At 59.9% G+C, this 18166-nt stretch overlaps 1 protein-coding gene across 2 annotated transcripts in view; it reads left to right on the forward strand.

The window, feature by feature from the left end:
* The first annotated feature begins 1418 nt into the window (after positions 1-1418).
* Positions 1419-18166, forward strand: part of TOGARAM2 (TOG array regulator of axonemal microtubules 2) — a 46376-nt gene continuing 29628 nt past the window's right edge. Inside the window, exons 1-6 of one of the 2 annotated variants that reach the window (XM_036027792.1) lie at positions 1419-1648; positions 10388-10524; positions 12512-12637; positions 14273-14554; positions 14669-14880; positions 15655-15845. In XM_036027792.1, coding sequence (XP_035883685.1) covers positions 10497-10524; positions 12512-12637; positions 14273-14554; positions 14669-14880; positions 15655-15845 — 839 coding nt within the window. In that variant the 5' untranslated portion in view covers positions 1419-1648; positions 10388-10496. The remainder of the gene's footprint in view (positions 1649-10387; positions 10525-12511; positions 12638-14272; positions 14555-14668; positions 14881-15654; positions 15846-18166) is intronic. The other variant, XM_036027793.1, reaches the window with a different exon arrangement.

The raw sequence follows: 18166 nt of genomic DNA on the forward strand, positions 1-18166 counted from the left end.
TTTGTAAACTCAGGTGTCTTCATACCTACCTCATGAGGGACACAATGCAAAACACGAGAGTCTCTTCTGGCTCCCTGCTGCCAGCAGCCCTGGTTTTCGGGAAGCACCTCCTTCCGGTTGGAGGGAGTTCATTAGTTCAGTTCAACTTGCCATCCTGCCCCGCCCCGCCCCTGGGGGCCGTGGAGTGGAACTGGCCTCCCTGTGGAGCCCAGGGTGCCTGTGGGTTCTGGCTCTGGGCCAGTGCCCGCCCTGGGAACTTGTTCCTGCTGCTCATTGGCTGCCTTCCTTGGCCCCTCCTGAAGCCTGGTTAATGAAAGCTGCGCCCTCCCGGGCCCCAGAGGAGGCCCCCCATAGGCCTGCCCTCGGTGGTATCTCAAAGAGGAGAGAACCCCAGCAAAGTAGCGGGGAGGTGGGGACGGGGTTCCGCCAGCAAGCCTGGGGTGCGTGCGACTCAGTCAGCCAGGCCTCCCGCCTGTGGGAAGAGCCTCCCAGCAGCTCCCCTGCTCTGCATGTCGCATGTCTGCCAATTCCTCTGCAAAGAGCATGGGGGGATCTGCCCGGAAAACTTCGTAGAGTGTTTGTGAAAGTGGCTCTTTGCAAAACTGCATAGCGTTGGTGAGGTCTCTGGCTCCCCCTGTGCCCCTCGAGTGATGAGGGTTAGAAGGGGGGAGGGTAAGAGTGGGAACAGTTATCATGTGAGGGGGCACATGCCAGCCTAGGCACATCCGTCTAAGGGCCCAGGCTCCGTGAGGAAGCACGTGTGGGCTGCTAGGCTTCGTGTTTTCCAGGAGCTGGTGGGGGAGGAGGCCACAGGCTTTCTGCCATCTAAGCAGTTTGGGGGGAAGGCGCTAGCAGTGATGAAGCACCTGCTGTGGGCTAGACATAATCACGAGCCCGCAACAAGCCCTATTAATCCTCACAGCAACCCAACAAGTCAGCCCCATTGTTATTCCCATTTTATAGATGAGGAAACTGAGGCTGAGGAAGGCTAAGCACCAGCCAGAGGACACAAAGCTGGAAGAAGCCAGATCAGGACTCGAACCTAGTTCTGCCTGCTGCCAAAGTCTGGATGCTCGCACCACCTGCCCTCCTGCCTCTAGAAGCAGCTTGAGAGCCGTCTCAGAATTGGGCCCAGGGGCCACCTGCAGCCAAACCAGGGGGTAACAGCTGGCAACCTCCCTGCCCCAAGCCTGCTGAACACACCCTTGCTTCGGCCACCATGCTGTGGGGCCCGGCTCTCTCTCTGGTGGCCCCCAGGACAGGCCGCCCCCTTGGGAGTGCTGAGTGCCTGGGTGAGCCCCAGAGGAAACAAGCCAAGGGGAACGGTCTCCTGGCTCCCTCTCTCCCCATGCAGGGAGCCGTGGGCTCCTTCAGAGCAGTGGTTGCTATGCAGCCTTGTTTATTCAAGGAGAGCCTGGCGGAGAGCTGGAGCTCCGGCAGCAGGGCCGGCGGCTGCCCCCAGCACCTGCCCAGACAGGAGGCCCCCTAGCCCGGGGCTGTGAGGCTGAGCCCAGGCCAGCACAGGCCAGGCGTGGGGCCACCCTGTCCTTGCCTCCCTGGATACACCAGCGGCATCGCCTGCAGAGAGACCATGGAACCTGGACTCCTCTGGTGACAGCGGTTTAGCTTCTGGACGGAGCAGTCAGAGGTGATGTGTCCACCAAGCTATTTGTGGGGGAGGGGAAGGGGAGGTGGGTCAGGGCACCTGAAGTCCTTGGAGGGGCATCAAGGGCCTGTTCAGGCGCAAGGACACAGGGTGCGTTGGGAGGAGAGGCCTCATGCAGCGACAGGAGTCTGTGTGGCCGTGGGGAGGTCCCTGCCTCTCTCTGGGCCATGCAGCGCAGCTCTGGTGGGGGATGTGGGACAGCTGCTCTCCGAGCCTGTGAGCCAAGGAAGGAGGGGCTGCCCCAGGCCACCCCCACGCCGGCCATGCCCTCTGTCAGAGCTCTCTGGCTTGAAGGTAAATGACAGGCAGCCCAGATCCCCGGCCAGCCCATGCTCCCTGGAGGTGCCAAGGGTGACCGTGCTGGTGCCGGGTGGGGTGGGGTGTGCAGCGGGGAGGCTCTGCGCTCAGGGGCCTGGGGTGCCGGGGGAGAGTGCCGGCCTTAGGAGGGGCCCCACCTCTCACTGGCTGTGTGGACTCAGGCTCTTCTCCTTCTGAGCCTCAGTTTCCTGACCTGTAAGGGGGCAGCCGAACAACCCTCCCTCGGGGCTGCTCCTGAGGCAGGCAGACCGGAAGGAGGGCAACTGGAGTGGTAGCCCCCGTGCCAAAGGGAAGCTACTGCTGTTGGCGCCGTTATCGTGGCAGAGACGATCGTGTTCCTTTCCACGGCAGATTCCAGGGTTCTGAAACACGGGTTTCACAAACCCCTTCCTTGGGACAAGGGCCCACCCTGGGTGGGGACCTTGCAGGCCTGGTATTTCCTGCAGGGGCATGAGGGGACTGCACGGGCTGTGCTCTGCTGGTGCATCACTGAGCGGGCCGCAGCGTGTGGTGGTGCCTGGCCCCAGGGGTGTGTGAGCCGCCAGACCGCGCCTGAGCTGGACAAGCCCCACGCGGGCCTCCGGCGTGCCCTGGCAGAGTGGGGCCCCGAAGCCTTCCGACCCCAGGCTGGCCGGCTCACGGCCCTACCCATGGAGCCCTGGCCTAGCAGATCTGAAGACTGGAGAGTGTAATGGGAGCAAGTAATGGGGCGACTCCCAGCTGAGCTCTGGGGAGACCTCCTTCTGAAGGTCTCCTGTCACCTCCAGGGACACCCCAAGAGCACCAGACCCTGCTCAGCAGCATGGATGCTTGGAAGTTTATTGTTTGCTTTAGACTCAGTGGTTTGCAGACAGAGGAGCCCATAAAACTCACAGTTTAAGGAAGGATTATACAGTGAATGTCTGTGTAGCCGCCGCCACCCAGGTCTAGAAACAGACGCTCGTCTTCCTTTGAACTTTGTATAAACAGAGTCGCGCTTCACCGAGTCTTCGTGCCCGGCTTCTCTCACCGAACGTTATGCTGGGGGGTCTTCCGTGGCACTGAGTAGGGCAGCAGTTCGTTTTCTTTGCTGTGGAATATTCCACTGCATGTGTCCACTGTGATTTATTTCTCCATTGTCCTGTGGGGCATCGGGGCTATTTTTAGCTTTTGACTGTTACCAACAGAGCTGCTACGAGCATTCTCGTCCTTCTTTCCTGGTTCGCATGTGCAAGGCTGTCTCTGGGCTGGAGACCCAGGGGTGGAGCTGCCGGCGCAGGGTTCGCACGTCTCCCATTTCACGGCAAAGCCGGGCCGCTTTCCCTAGTGGCCGCACACCTGGCGCTTCCCCAGCTGCGCGAACGAGCTGTTCTCTCTGCACGTTGCCAGCGCCTGGCATTAGCTCGCATCTTGACTTTTGCCAGTCTCTGCAGGCTGGTTGGTAGCATTCCATTCTGACTTAATTTGCATGTCCCTGATGTTCACAAGGCCAGGTACCTGTGCTCGCCTTTCGTCCTCCCCCTTTTCCCTTGTTTTTGGGGGTGCGCCTTCTCCCCTGTCTGCTCTCCCAGCCCCCTTGTTGTGATCAGTTTCCTGACCTTCCTCTTTCTCTCTGCATCCCCTCCCCACTGTCCCTACCCTCCTGTTCCCCTCCTTGGGACACCAGTCTCTCATCCATGTGATTTCTCTGTCACTGGTCCTTGCGTGCAGACCTGGGCTCCAGGGCAGCTGTCAGGAAGTCCGAGATTTCCACTTTGTCTCTGCTTCAGAATCTCTGGTTATCAGTTCTGCTCATGTCTCTTCCTGGCCCTTGGATTTCCCTTCCACAAAATCAGGACAGAAAAAAAAATGTCCCTCTACAGAAGCCATTTCAGCTTCCCAGGCAAAACCTGGCACACGCCCTGGAGAGGCACACGAACAATTCTAGCTCTTGGTCAAGGTCAGTCGGGTTTCTCCAGGGGCCGTTGGAGCCGAATCAAGAGCCCTCTCCCGGAAGTGACAGACATTTCGATGCTAGGCGTGGTCCAAGGACTTTGCTGAGACTCTGACCGGAAAAGATGTCTTCTTTCTTCCCAGTCACCTCTGGTACCTGTGGGCGTCACAGACTGCAGTGGGAAGGCCGGGGCTCCGGCCACCGGGCCTGGCTCCACGAAGGGCCATGCCACCAGGAGGTGCTCCCGGGCAGTGCACCGGCCGCTCTTTGCTCGGGACTCCGGCGTTGTGGTCAAGCTCCAGGGCCACTCTGACCTCGATGGTGGACACCTCTGCGTGGGCAGCAGGCCTCCCAGCCCTGGCCAGCAGCTGAGCCATCTGGGGCAGGACGATGCAGTGGTGTCCAGGCCCGCCGAGATCCTTAGTCCTGGGGAACGTGCTGTCGTGACTCTGATCGGGCCCTGCAGTTCCGAAGTGACCCTTTTGGGAGGTCTTGGGGGGAGGCTGGAGAAGGAAGCTTTCCAGGCAGAGAAAGAGGAAAGGAGAGGGGAGAGGGAGAGAGAGAGAAACATTGATTGGTTGCCTCCCGTATGTGCCCCATATCCCCTGAAGTATTGTCATTTGGGGATGTCCCTTGAATTATGATGTCCTCGTGCATTACCCAATATGGACAATCAAACAGGGCAGCCCGCTGGTCTCCTGCGTTCACTGTCTGAGAAAAGCAGCTTAAACAGAACTGTCTCTGAGGCTTCTTCCTACAGGCTTCCAAGTCTTCTAGACCAATGATTCTCACATCGAAATTCCTGGGCTGGGGGTGCAGCGGCTGCACAGACCTCGATGCCTATGTGGCTCCCCCCTCCTCTCTCTAGCCCGCCCATCCCCCGCAAACACACACCGAGCTATTACTAATGGGTGGCCGCGTGCCTCCGCTGTGTCCGGCGTAAAAACAGTCGAGGAGCACTGCTCCGAGCCCTTGACCTCGAGATCCGCCCTGTCCTGGGGGCTGTGAAATGTGGGACTAAGGATGAAAAGGGATCCCCTGGAGTGTTCCCCAGACAGGCGGTACCTGACCTGCTCCCCTGTGCCTGGTCCAGCCTGCCCGCCGACATCCGCTCACCCCGGGAAATGGGCCCAGTGAGAAGTGCCCTGCCCCTGGGGCGGCTCCGCCGTTCTGCCACCCAGCCTCAGCCACGCCCCTGGAGCTTCTTCCCCAAAGGCCTTCAGAAAGGACGTTTTCCCTCTCCTTGGACATGTGAACACACAGGGTTACATAGTTATTGAACAAACAATTGTACTAAGAGCCACTGATTATTGAGTACTGGCTAGTGGTCAGGCATAGTGTTAAATGCTTTTCATATTTCATGGAATACTCTCAACAGCTTTGTGACATAGACATTATTTCCATTTTGCAGTCAAATAAAGGCTTGGGAGAGTTTCGTAACGTGCTGTGTGCTCGAAGAAGGTCAGCTGTGTGGAGTCACATGGCTGGCAGGCGATGGCCATTGATCCAAGTCTGTTGACTTCTAAGCACAGACTCTAAAATATTGTGTTTTACCACTGAGAACAGAGGCCGTCAGCCAGGAGGCCTCCACTTAGTAGCTCTGTGGCCTTGACCTAGTTACTTGACCTCTCTGAGCCTTAATCTTCTTATCCATAAGACGAGGGCGAGACTATCTGCCTTGTCTCTGTATTTCAATGGCACACCGTTGGCGGTGCCCAGCCCGGTGCCTGGCACACAGCACCGCGGAACTAAGAAACGTCCGTCCCCCTTACTTAGCTTCTTCTCTACAGGACAGTCTGGGAGATGCGGCTCGATCTCGATTTCTTCGCTCCTTCATGCCGCACACGGTCGTTGAGGGACGCTGTGTGCAGGCACCGTGTCGGCCCTTGGGCTGCGTTCCTTTAAGTTCTCTGGAGCCAAGAGCTGGGCTGCCCCCCACATTGTCTGGAGGGCAGAGTGCTCGCAGGGGGTTGGCTCTCCGTCTGATCCTGTTGGCCTTGGTGCAGGGGAGATGGTGGCAGCAGCCACCATGGGTGTGTCTCCAGGGCTGGCCATGGGTCCAGGCAAGCATGGTTGTGGTGGAAGGCAGGCTCTTCTGTGCACTGCCTTCCTGCTGGCCTGTGCTGGCCACGGCTGGAGCCAGGAGGCTGAATGGGGGCCCGGGGATGCCCTCCACAGAGTGTTTGGTGGAATGGGTACCTGTCTCCTGGGTTTGGGAGGAAGAAGGGAGGAAATCAGGCCTGTCCCAGGCTGACAAAAATAGAGGCTCGAGGCTGGGGCCAGCTGGGAAAAGGAATAGAGCCGTCTTTTCTTTCTGGGGCCAGCATGCACCTTGTTCGGAACTGCACCCGTCTGAGCCCAGCAGTCTCACCTCCTGCTTCTCGGACAATATCACAGCCATCCAGCCTGGCCTTGGTCGCTCCCTGCCTGCTCCCTCTGGACCCCCCCACCCAGGCTGCCCTCCTCTCCATGCCCGAGGACGGTGCCCTCCCCCGCTGGGCAGCCCTCTGCCTGCGCCTGCGCCCTTTTCTCCACCCCACCCATTAGCTCTGGGATTCCTGCTCCACCAGTTAGCTTTGGGATTCCTGCTCCACCAGTGCCCCTCTTTCCTTCCACATCTGCAGCCTTTCCCTACTCCTGGCTCTTCTCTCCTCCAGTGAACATGCTCTAGTAATTCCTATCCTTAAACACGTGTGCGCGCCCGTGCACGTGCACACACACATACACACACACACAACACAAACTTCATCCGCCCCTCACTCCCCTCCAGCTACCACCCAATCTCTCCTCCCTTTCTCACCCGGCATTTCCAGGGTGGTCCACACTCGCTGTCTCCGCTTCCTGTCCTTCCGCACTCGGCCAACAGCAACTTTCTGTGACCTCTGGGTCCTCCCGGGCATAGCGATTGTTCTCACTAACCTTCTGGATGATCCCCTAGTGGTCACAGTCAATGGGCCCTTCCCCGTCCTTACCCCACCCAACCTCTCCGCTGAGCTGATACTTCTGGCCACTCTGTACTCCCTTGGCTTTCCCGGCGCCCAGGCCCCGGCCTCCGTGCTCCCTGCCGTCCTTGTCCTTGCTGCGGGCACACTCTCGCGGCTGGATCTCCTCGTGGATGGCTCTGACCCCGGGGTGTGGCTCACCGTCTGGGGACCGGGGCTCTCGGGCGAGTGTGAGCATGTGTGTGAGGGATGGAGGAGCAACTTCTCTGTGCCAGTGATGGTCCTAAATAATTTTTATACATGGCTTTATGGAACCCTAACAATTGCCCTTTATTAGGGCTCTTTTGTTTTTTTCAGATGAAGAGACCAAAGAGGAATTACATAAATTTCCCAAGTTAACACAAGAAGGGCAGGGGCGGGTGTCCAACCCAGCCGTCCGACCCCAAAGCCAAAGTTCCAGGAGTCCCGGGGGGGCCACTCAGGAGCCGGGCGTGTGGGATGGGAGGGCACCTGGATCTGAGCCTCCCTTCAGGGGGCGTTTCCATGGTGGGCGTATTTTTGGATTCAGAAACTAGGTTTACTAGTTCTGCTCGCTTTCCCCTCCTCCTTTTCTCTGCTCACCTTGGTGTGGGCGCTGTGGTTTCCACCAGACACGTCTGAGAGAGGAGAACCCTGACTTTCTGGAGCCTGCCATTGCTCAGGGGTCTCTGCAGGGGAGGTGGGCAGCAGCCCCGGGGGTGGGGGGTGGGTGGGGCTGCGTCTCAGGACTGGGGCCTTTTCTCCTCCTGCCCTCCGGGCCCTGGCCCTTCCTCCCCCCTCGGAGCCCTGCCTTCGCCCTCCTGTCCGAGGCCTGGTCTCTCAGGGCGTCTCTGCCTGCTCCCTGGGGGGCAGGTGGACGTGCTCCCTATGGGCTGTGCAAGGCACCAGGGTGGTTGGGATTTTGTCCTTGGGGCTGACACCCTTGACTGGGCCAGTCCTAGTTGTCGTTTCCTTTCCACTTGAAACCTGAGTCCCTTCTGTCACCTTTCTTCATTCCTGTGGCACTTGGTCACCAAGGGGCCTCTGTAGCCGTCGCTTTAGTGGGAGGAGTGGATAACATTCAGTTACTTCCGGCCACCCCATACCCTGAGCTGGGAAACTGAGGCCGAGGGTGGAGGGCCCACCCAACTTGTGTGATCCAGAGCATCGGGGAGTGAGGACAGAACCCTGGTCCCCAGATCCCCTGCTCTTAGCCCTTTGGGTCAGCGCCTGGCTCTTCCAATAGGGAACAACTGCTCCTGGGTGCCCAGGAGGGTGCTGGGTGCGAATGGGGGCTTGGTAAACGGTGCCTTGGGGCTCGGGCATTAGGTACCATGCACACTAAACCCCAGGGCTTTGTCCACCTGCGGGCTGGAATTTCTGATTCTAGTTCTTATAGCTTGGACACACATCTTCCCATTCCAACCAGGGCCTGGGCCTGAGTGATTTCCTGGGAGGTGCTCTCACGGGGAACATCGGAGACGGTGGTCTGTCCACACGCAGCTGCAGCCGCCTCCTCTGGGGCAGGTGCCCAGGAGACCCTGAGCTGTAGCCCTCGAGGGCTGAGAGGTCAAAGGCATGAACCCAGGCAGGGGCAGGCCTACCCGTGGCTCTGCCTGCTGGGTGGCCCTGGCAGGCTGTGGAGGGGACCCAGGTTTCCTCCCTGTACTGCTAGTGTCCCTCGGGGCATGGGGTAGTGCGGGCTCCTGGCTGGTGGCCATTCTGCCTGCGGAGACGTTTGTGCTGGGCGGGGTGGGGGACAGTCTGGTTCGGAAGGCCCTTTGCCATGGTGGGGGTGCACTGAAGCTTGTGTTTCTGTACTCTCAGGCAGCTCCACCCTTTTCTTTAGCCTTCTACAGAGTGGTCGCTTTGGGGAAACTGAGGCAGAAATAGTGACTTTGATGGCAGAAGGCGAGAAATAGGGCTGGAGCTGTATTATGACGTGACTCTGAACTGTGCCGCCCGGGGGCTCTCTGTGCTCTTTGAACATCAAGATCACGCAAGAGTTAAGGGAAACAAGCAAGCAGACCCCTGTGGCCTGCTCCCTGGAAGACTAATTCAATAGGAGCCCGAGGCTAGGCCTCGGAATTTGTCATTTTAATCCGTCCCCAGGCGATTCTGAGCTGTAGCCGAGGCTGGAAAAAGAGCTGTAGCTAAATATCGCTTGTCTGTGTGTAATTTGCATAGAAACTCTGCCCCGAGAGCCGGGACTGCAGCTCTTTTGCTTAAATGCTGCTGTGGAAGGTCTGTCCTCTTCGGGAACATTCCTGCTGGCCTCTGCCAGAGACAAGCAGCTGTCTTACCCAGCTCCCGTCTCTTTCCAGCCCCCCGGGGCGAGGGGCGGGGCGTTGGAACCTGCAGAGGAGAATCTCTGCCACCTTGTTTGGGAGAAGAGCCACTGCTGGCTGATGGTCACTACTGCTCCACCAGCTCCTTCTCCCCGTGGTCGGCAGACAGGGAGCTGCGTCTCCCCCACCCCCTGCCCCCCTCAGTGTGGGGAAAACTCTGCAGACAGAGAACCCGAGCGGCTGGAAGTCCTAAGCACTGAGACCAGGAACGGGCTGGGCCAGCACCTCTGTTTGGCCAGAAGCGTTGCCAGGAGCTGCTCCGTCCCCCGGGGCCTGGGAGGGGCGGGTTCCCAGCCAGAGGGCAGGCTCTCTCAGCTCCTGAGTTGGGATTTCTTGCTCAGCCAGAGGGCGTTGGCCCTGCATCCTGCCCTGTCCCCTGAGGATACTCGAGGGAGCTACCCTGGAGTGGAAATTGGTGGCCTTTTAGGTGTAGGCGTGGCCTTTACCCCTGATTTTGTCACAGATCGGCCCTGGCCACCCATCTCCCTAGCTGTCAGGGGAAAAGTGCTCACCATCATCTCTGCAAAGAATTGATGACATTTATGAAATTGCACAGGGTTGGCGGTGAGACCCTTGTCACGTGGAGAGTGCAGTTAGGTTGAAGGGGGAGCTGATGGCCAGCCCCAGAGGTTTGGGGGAGGCTGGGAGGAGGCTCAGAGGGGTCTGGGCTGGGCTGGGCAGCGAGGTGAGAAGGAGGGCCAAGGACTTCAGGCGGGTGGAGACGGGCACGCCCTGAAAGAAGGCTAGAGAGCCGGGTGCTGGGGGTGCCACCAGATACCCGGGTGGTCATGGGGGTTGCAGAGGCCGACGTTCTTCGTGGGCTCCCGGGGCATCCGGCAGAGTAACGGTTTCTGCAGGAAACAGAAACTGACAGAGAACCGACGTCTCTGCCACCCCCTGGCAGACTCCTCCGTCCCTGCGGCCCCAGCGCAACTGCGACAGAGCCAGGTGTGCGGGTCTCCTTGACACTCTTCGTGAAGGCGTCTGCCCACGGGCACGCGGCCTTGACAGTCAGAAATTTTGAAGTGTTCAGAGAGGCCAAGTGTCAGAAAAGAGGTGTCCTTTGGCCCAGGGGCAGATTTTACCATAGAATGCTTTGTTTAGTTCCTGACAGGCGCTCCTGGAAGGGTTTAAAAAGCACCTGTTACCTGCGCGCTGACTTCTCCCCGCCCCTCCCCACCAGCAGTCCCTGGATGTCTGCGGGTCGGGGCCCTTGAGAGCGGTGCTCACGGCCAGGAAGCAGCTGCTGCCTCTGGACCGACAGCCGCCCAGGCACCGCCTCCACGCAGGGCATGGGCAACCGTGACGCCGCGCCCCCAGGTGAGAGGATCAGCGGAGGCCATGGGTCAGGGTCTTCCTCAGACTCTCCTGGGGACCCAGCTCTGTCGGGGAGATGCAACGGGGGGGCGGGGCCGGGCTCTCCGTGGGCTAACACAGGCCCTCTGGCTCAGCTCGGCTCTCTGCTGAGGGCTCCCAGGCCTGGGGAGGGCCTCGGAATGTTCTGGGGAGGCGCCCAGAGCTCTGTCTTCTCTCTGAGCTGGTGGGCCAGCCGAGGGGCTGCCCCTTCTCTGGTGGGAGAATGAGGGTGGGCAGAGGACACGGGGCGGGGCCCTTGGCGGGGGGCTGTGTGTCCCCCACCGTTTCCTCAGATGACGAGATAGGACAGTGGGGACTGTGTGGCCGGCTCGGCGTCAGGAGACGGGTTCCAGGCCTGGCGCTGACTCTGGGAGCCGGCTGTGGGAGCCTCAGTTTCCCCTGGGGAGTGAGGGGCCAATGGTCCTGCCCTGATGGAGTGGGTGCTTGTGAGGTGAAGAGCCGCTGTTGCCTGGAGAGGCTGGAGCAGAGGCCGGGTGCCCACCTGGGGGGAGTGCAGGGGACCCTGACTCCTGCAGTGGGTTCAGGGCACGAAGGGCTCACTGAGCTCAGGGCAGAATGCCCTGGGGCTTCGACACATCAGAGCGAAAACAACCGCTTAACGTAGTAGTACCCAGGTCCCCAGGTCCGGCTGGCACTAGTTTGTTGTAGGGAGGTGGGAGGTGCTGAAGGCTTCGGAAAACTCTAGAAGTCTAGAAATAGAATGAAGGTGTGATTGTAAGAACCCCTGGTCCTGTTCAGTGCTCTTGTTTTACTGATCTGGGAACCACGGCTCACAGAGGTAAAGCTATTTCCCCGGGGGCACGCAGGGGACAGACACAGGACGGGAGCCCAGACCCCTGACTCCTGGTGTAGGGAGCTTGCACCTTGGGGGTGGGTGTGCTGGGTTTTCGCCTTTGTTGGGGGGCTTCTCCGGGTGATGGTCCTGATGTGTGGTCCCGAGGTGTGTGTGGGAGGGGCTGAGTCACAAAGGGGGAGCACCATCAGTTCAGTTTGCAGATATTTGGGTGCCCACTGGGCTCAGGCACTACAGAGATGAGTGAGGATGCCACAGGGCCAGGCGGGGAGCGGCAAGGATGGAAGAATCCAAGACAGAGGGGGTCCTGGATGCTGTGGGAGCTCGGAGGAGACACAGGGCTTCTTAAAGGAGCCTGCGCTTAGCTGAGTCTCCTCTCCTGTGGATCTGACTCTTAGCTCAGGGGCCCTGTCCCAGGGGGCTCCCAGCCCCCACACTGTTACTGCTGGTTACTATTGTCCCCGTTCCAGACATCCAGTGCCACTGAGGACGGAGTCAGCCTTGCCTGTGCGGTATCCCCAGGGACTGTGAGGGGCTGAGGGCCTGGCGGAGAAGCTGCTAACCAGCATGTGCAGTGGGGGTCCATGGTGCCGGCTGCTGAGCGGGGGGGGTTAGGAGGGAAGGGGAAGGGTCAGTGTAGGACCCCCGGGGAGGTGCTCGGGCCTCCTGGGAGAGGGCAGTGGAGCAGGTAATGGGTCTCTCTGCTCTGCCACTGGGGTCCGGGGTCAGAGCCAAACACACCGCTTAGGGGGTTACGGTGTGAGGGCGACCATTAAAGGCATGACAATGAAGAGGTGGCCCCATGAGAGCAGCTACTGTGCGATGTGCCGGGGCCGAGGTGGGGGAAGGGGGCCCATGAGGAGGCCGTGAAGGGTGCGGTGGAGGTGGGTTTGGAGCCAAGCTAGGAGGGAGAAGGCAGGCCAGGCGTGCGGAGAGGGAGCAGCCAGGCGAGAGGCTGGGAAGAGTGGGGTGGGGTCGTGGGCTTTGGGGGGAAACATGGTGCCCTGGCCAGCTGGGTGGGGGGGGTGGCAGGGCTAGGCTCTGGTTTGGGGGGATGGGCCGCAGAGACGGAGGTGCAGAGTGATCGGGGCAGCCTGTTCCCCAGGGCCGGTCTCTAAGATGCCACGTTCCTTGTGGTTCTGTCCCCAGCCAAGGTGCTGGCTCCGGTGGCGGTGTACTGTGGGAGTGTCCCTCGGACCAGCTTGGGACCCGGTGTGCTCCCAGGTGGGAGCCTCGACTCCGGTCTGCAGGCCGATGGAGAAGGTGAGATCGCAGGACTCGGCCTGGTATCTCACCAGGTGGCTTCCAGGTGCCCTGGGCGGCCGCTCTGGGGCCCTTGGGGAGAGGACAGGGGACTCCACCTGGCAGGTGCCCCGTCAGGCCGGTGCCTGCAGAGCAGGTGTGGGGCTCATCCCTGCGGAAAACGCCCTTCGGTTTTAGGGGGGCTCTTTCCATTCTGGGCCTCAGGGGATGGAGGTGTGCAGAGGGGGACCCTCAGAACAGGGACATGGGGATCTCAGCCTGCACCTGGCTCTCCTAGAAACCCGGGGGAAGCCCCAAGAGCCCCCAGGAAGACAGCGTCTTCTGTCCCTGCAGCTCCAGTGTGGGACGGAGAACCTGGTCTGTGACTTGTCCCCCTGCAGGCCTGCGGCTGGCACCAAGTTCAGCTCCCCTCGGGTCTGCTGCCAGCACCAGGCCGGCGTGGGTGGTGGTCTGGGCCTCAGGGTCTCACAGTTCACATCAAGGTGCTCCGAGAAGAGCCGCAGGTGTGACAGAGATTCTGCAAGGGGGTCTGTTTGTGTGCCCCCTCCCCCTCCCCCACCCCGCCGGGGTCCGGGCTCCTTCAAGGTCTAGTTCAAACACTTTGCTCCCTGAAGCTTTTCCAGACCCTCCTCTTCCTCCACCTGCACCAGGCTTCTGGTCGCTGTCTCTCCACGGCGCGTCCCCCATCTCACCCTGTAATGAAGCCACTTAGGAACACACCTTATTTCTCTAATAGATGGAAAGCCCTTCAGTGATAGAGGCTGTGGTTCACGCAAGAGGAATATAAATTAGATGCAATTCTACGTAGCGTGTTGTTGCTGCACAAGCTGTCAAAAGGGACGTGCTGGATGGAATCCTAAAATGGGATAATAGGCACTCTAAGATCCTAAAGAAAAGCGGAAACTCTGGGGAGTTACTAGGTAGCAATTATGTTTTAGAATAATATTGTTAAAATGTTTTAATACTGAAGAAAGAGAAAGATTCAGAAGATTTTAACATCTCACAAAGGTTCTGCTGTATCTTGCCTGTGTGTTCTCATGATAATAGCATACATTATCTTCAAATAGTTTGTTCTGTGGTAACATAGTAAGAAAAGAACATCCATTAATAATAATAATAAAAAGAGCGTGTCCTCACGTCTCTGTGTCTCTAACCGCCGGCACACAGTAGGTGCTCACCGAGTGTTTGTTGGAGGAGCGATGGGAGAAGCTGGTGTCTGTGTAGGAGTGAGATTTGTTCTCTTTGCATGAAGGACCCTCCCCCGTCTGTGTCTGGGGCATGTGGGGCGCTCCGGAATCCAGAGGGAGGGGGCTGGGTCCTGGAGGCTGGTGGGCGGTGGCCCACGGGCAGAAGGCCTCCCCGAAGGCTTTCTGGCCCCTAGACTAGGTGCTGTGACAGGCTCCATGCCGACTCCCCTTTTCACCCTCCAGTCACTCACGACACAGCTCTTGGTCAGGGTAGGGGCTTCCTAGACGCTGGTGAATGAATGAAAGAATCGCCCCCAGGAGTGGCTGGGGCACCGAGTGATGGATTCATGGGCTGGTGGTTCCAGTGAGGCGGCGCCCAAGAGTTTCCCGGTGCCCTGTGCCACCCTGGGCTCCGTGTGCCGAGACCCTCTCACCCTGTTCACCTCAGCGTCCCTCCAGCCCATGTCCGGCGTCCTCCCGGAGAAGCCGTCACCGCTCTCGAGTGGGCGTGGGGACCAGGGCGGCCTCATGCTGGATGCCCCCCTGAAAGGCTGGCAGGCCAGGAATGGCCACCCCAGGAACCTCGGGGCCCTGTCTCAGGGGCACCGCTCCCTGGCGCCCCTCCCCTCACTGGAGCCAGAGGCCAGCAGTGTGGCCCGCGACACCACTCAGATCAAGGACAAGCTCAAGAAAAGGAAGCTCTCAGGGGGCTTGGCAGCCTCCACCCAAGGTGAGCCTTGGGCCCTGCCCACCCACCTCCCACCGGCCCCAGGCCAGCCTCTGAATTACTCCCCACTCTCTGAGCTCCTGCGACTGACTTCTCCCCCATCCCCACCCCACACAGCCTCTCTGGATCCTGGGGGAGGCCCCAAGGGAGCTCCCCCGAGGAGTGCCATCCCCCGGGCCACCCCTCAGAGGCTGCTGAGGGTGCCCAGGCCGATGCCTCCCATCCAGAGCATCCCGACCACCCCCGAGGCCAGCGGAACCAAAGGGAGGAGCCCAGACCAGCCTGGGAGCAGCCAGGGGCCCCAGGAGCGGAGACCCAGTGTCCAGGAGGTAAGGAAACTCGGCTATTCTGAGTCTTGCCTCTCTGTCCCTCTGTCCTTCCTCCCATCCTTTATCAGCCCCTGCTCCTGAGCCCCGAGCCTCTCCAGAGGTATCTCAGGGGTGCGGATGCATTGGAGGGACTCGGGGCCCCCATCTCATCTTCCTCACAGCAGCCAACACCGTTGTTGCTGGCCTGGGAGTTCCAGGGGGCTGCCCCCAAGTTCCTGAGGCTATGTGACCGTCTGTCCTTCACTTGGTTGGCCCCAGGCCTTCTAGGGTTTAAATGCCCCAGAATCCCTCATGCTTCAAGCCTTCCCGTTTTAGGCAAGGGAGCGTGGCAGAAGGGAGGGAATGCTGGGGGAGGCCTCAGGAGTGTGAGCTCCGGTTTCTGCTCTGCTCCTTACTGGCTGTGTGACCTTGGCCACGTCAGCGCCCTCTCTGGGCCCCAGTTTGCGCATCTATAAAAAGAGGGGGTGGGCCCAATGCTTTTGAAGACCCCTTGCTGCTCTGATGTTCTAGGGGTTTTCTGAAATGAGGGGAACAAGAGAACATTAGTAACGGTAGACAGGGGTGAGGGGGCCCTTCCGTCTTGTCCCTGGAGAGGTCAGGAGGCGAGCAGCTCTCCGGGGGTCTCGGGGTGACGTGGAAACAAGAGGACACTTCCCAGCACCACTGCCCAGGGGGCTCCTGATAGAAGTGGCCTCCCTGTGTGAGGGGCCCAGGAGGTGGGTGTCCGAGGGGGACTCCTCTGTGGACCAGAGCCTCTCCCACCCCTGTCCCCAGGTGCAGACCTCCTGGCAGTACCTGCACCGCAGTGACCAGGAGATGCCCCAGTCCCAGGGGGGCACCGTGATCCCGCCCATCCCCATGGCGGGGGTGCCCTCAGGGACCGCCTCCTGCACACCTGGCTCCCTCCCCAGCCTCTTGCCTCCAGGCCGGGATGCCCTCGTGGGCCCGAGGGCCCGCCCCACAAGGTAAGCAGCTCTTAGTCAAAACCACCTTGACATCCTCTCCCCTTGTATCCCCTCGAGACCTGCTTGGGGTCCCCATGGCTGACCCTCCATGCCGGGGCACAGGTCTGGGCACCAGGTGTGTGAAGGGCAGAGCCTTCACCCACGAGCTGGGGGGCTCTGACCCTTCAGTCTCTGGCCTCTCTCTTCCTGGCAAGTGTGGTTGCCACAGTGCTGGGTAAAACGCAAGTTACTTGAAAGTTCAATGGAATTCATGGCAGCCCTTTGTTATTATTATGTATTCTCTTAATGAACGGATACCAAAAATACAAGCATTATCACATGTTTGAGGCTGCAGGCAGGGGACAGTCCACAAAAGTTTGAAAGGTCTTCATACCCCCAAAAGGTTGGGTACCAGTAGGGAAGAGGATCCTGTGTCATAATGAACTTGGGTTGATGGAGTGTAAGCGGGACAGACGGTGCTCTGCGGATGGACAGGCGTAGGCCTGTGGCCAGTCCCGACCAAAGTCGCAGTGTGTGGGTATGATGGAGAGAGGGGAGGGCTCACAGCCTCGCTGGCCCAGCACAGGCCATGGTCACTTTCCCGCTGTGACCCCTCTCCCGTGTCACTGTGATGTACTGACTCCTTCCATCTCCTTCACTCGTTACTCTCTGCATCTCTCCTGCCGCCTTCCCTCTGTCCCTGGGCCCCCGTCTCTTCCCAGCTGGAGTGTGGGAAGCTGCCCGCAGACCTGCTCCCGGATTTGAGCTCTCTGCGTGGCCCTCACCGGGGCCTGCTCCCCCACCTCTGCTTCCCCGTGTCAGATGCTCCCTCCTCCTTTCCTGCTCGGGTGTCTGCCCCTTCTCCCCTGAGAGGCATTCTCGGGGCTAGAATGACTCTGGCTCCAGACCAGTGGCTGACACACCGCTCCGAGCTGCTGATGCCTTTGAACTCTCCTCCATCTCCTGCTTCCTTACGTCTGCTCCTCCAGCTTCCGGGCATCCTCCCGAGTGTCCTCCTCATGCATCTCTCAAAGGCGGCCGTTTCTGAAATTCGTGCCAGGGCCCTGTCTCCAATCTGCCTGTCTCTCCCTGGGACCTTCTCTGTGTGGGTGGCTTCCACGCCCCTGCTGTGCCCTAAGGCCTCCCCGGAGTCAAGCTCCCTGCTCTACCCTCCTGCTGGGCATCCCCAAGTCCTCATGGCTGATGCGGATCCAGTGTTGGGGGGAGGGGAGGGGAAGGGAGCATGGGCCACCATCAGGGCAGCACCCCGAGCACCTCCTGTCTCCCCCAACCTCCTCCCTCCCACGGCCTCCGACCTCCGGACTTCCACCGCGGGCAGGCACGCTCCTTCGTCTTCTTTGGCGCCATCTTTGACTCTCGCCTCTACTGACTGCCGTTCCTAACAGGTCACCCCATCCACCAGGTCTTTCTTGAACAACAAGAAAAAGATGAGAGTTCCCACCTCTCCCTTGACCCTGCCTTTCCTGTCAGTTCTCACTTACTGATCTCCTCCCCCTCCCCCATAGCTCTGACCCTGTCTTCTCCCAGCCCTTTGGCCCTGCATTCTAATTTTTTGTGTTCACCCCTCACCCCACACACCTTGCTCACATGCTTCACCTGTATTGACTTTCTGGGGCCAGCCGCTTAAAGATGAGCCTCGCTGGTCTGCCCTTAGAGGTGCCGCAGCTCACGGCTCCACACTCCTCCTCCTGTGCCGCTCTGCAGGAACCTCCCACCCACCGGACCCCCGGGGGACTGGCCGAGCCCTGAACTGCACCTCCCTCTCTCCATCCCTGAAGCTCCAGTCTGAGCTTTTAACCCTTGGCCCCGCCATTCAGTTCCTACTGTTCTTCAAGCCCCAGCTCCAGTCCGGCCCTCGCTCTAAGGCCTTCCCTGCCCTCCTTGGGGTAGTAAGGAGGGAGGCATCTTCTATGCAGGGTCTTCAAGGTATGTAGCCCCTGGGGGACCTGACCCCAGCCTTGCATGGATTTGCTCAACTTTCATTTGGGCCCATTCTGTTCTCTAACCTGGAGCACTGCAGGGCAGGGGTCGTGTCTCGAAATCCCTGCGGCTCCTGCGCTGCCAGGCTCAGCACCTGACGTGGGTCGTCACATCGTGAAGACCCGCCCACCTGCTGTGGGGGTGGGGCACGGCCTGCCCTGCACTGGCTCTGCGAGACACTCTAGCAAATGGGTGGGGAGGAGCCCAGTTACTTCTTTCACCCGTCCATCCGTTCCTCCGTCTGTCCTTCCATCCATCCTTCCACCGATGCACTTTAAAACTAGTGAGTCCCTATTATCTGCCAAGTACTGTAGAAACACAGCCAAGCCAGGCCCCGTGGC

Source organism: Phyllostomus discolor, chromosome 6 (genome assembly GCF_004126475.2).
Source record: "Phyllostomus discolor isolate MPI-MPIP mPhyDis1 chromosome 6, mPhyDis1.pri.v3, whole genome shotgun sequence".
Lineage (NCBI taxonomy): Eukaryota > Metazoa > Chordata > Mammalia > Chiroptera > Phyllostomidae > Phyllostomus > Phyllostomus discolor.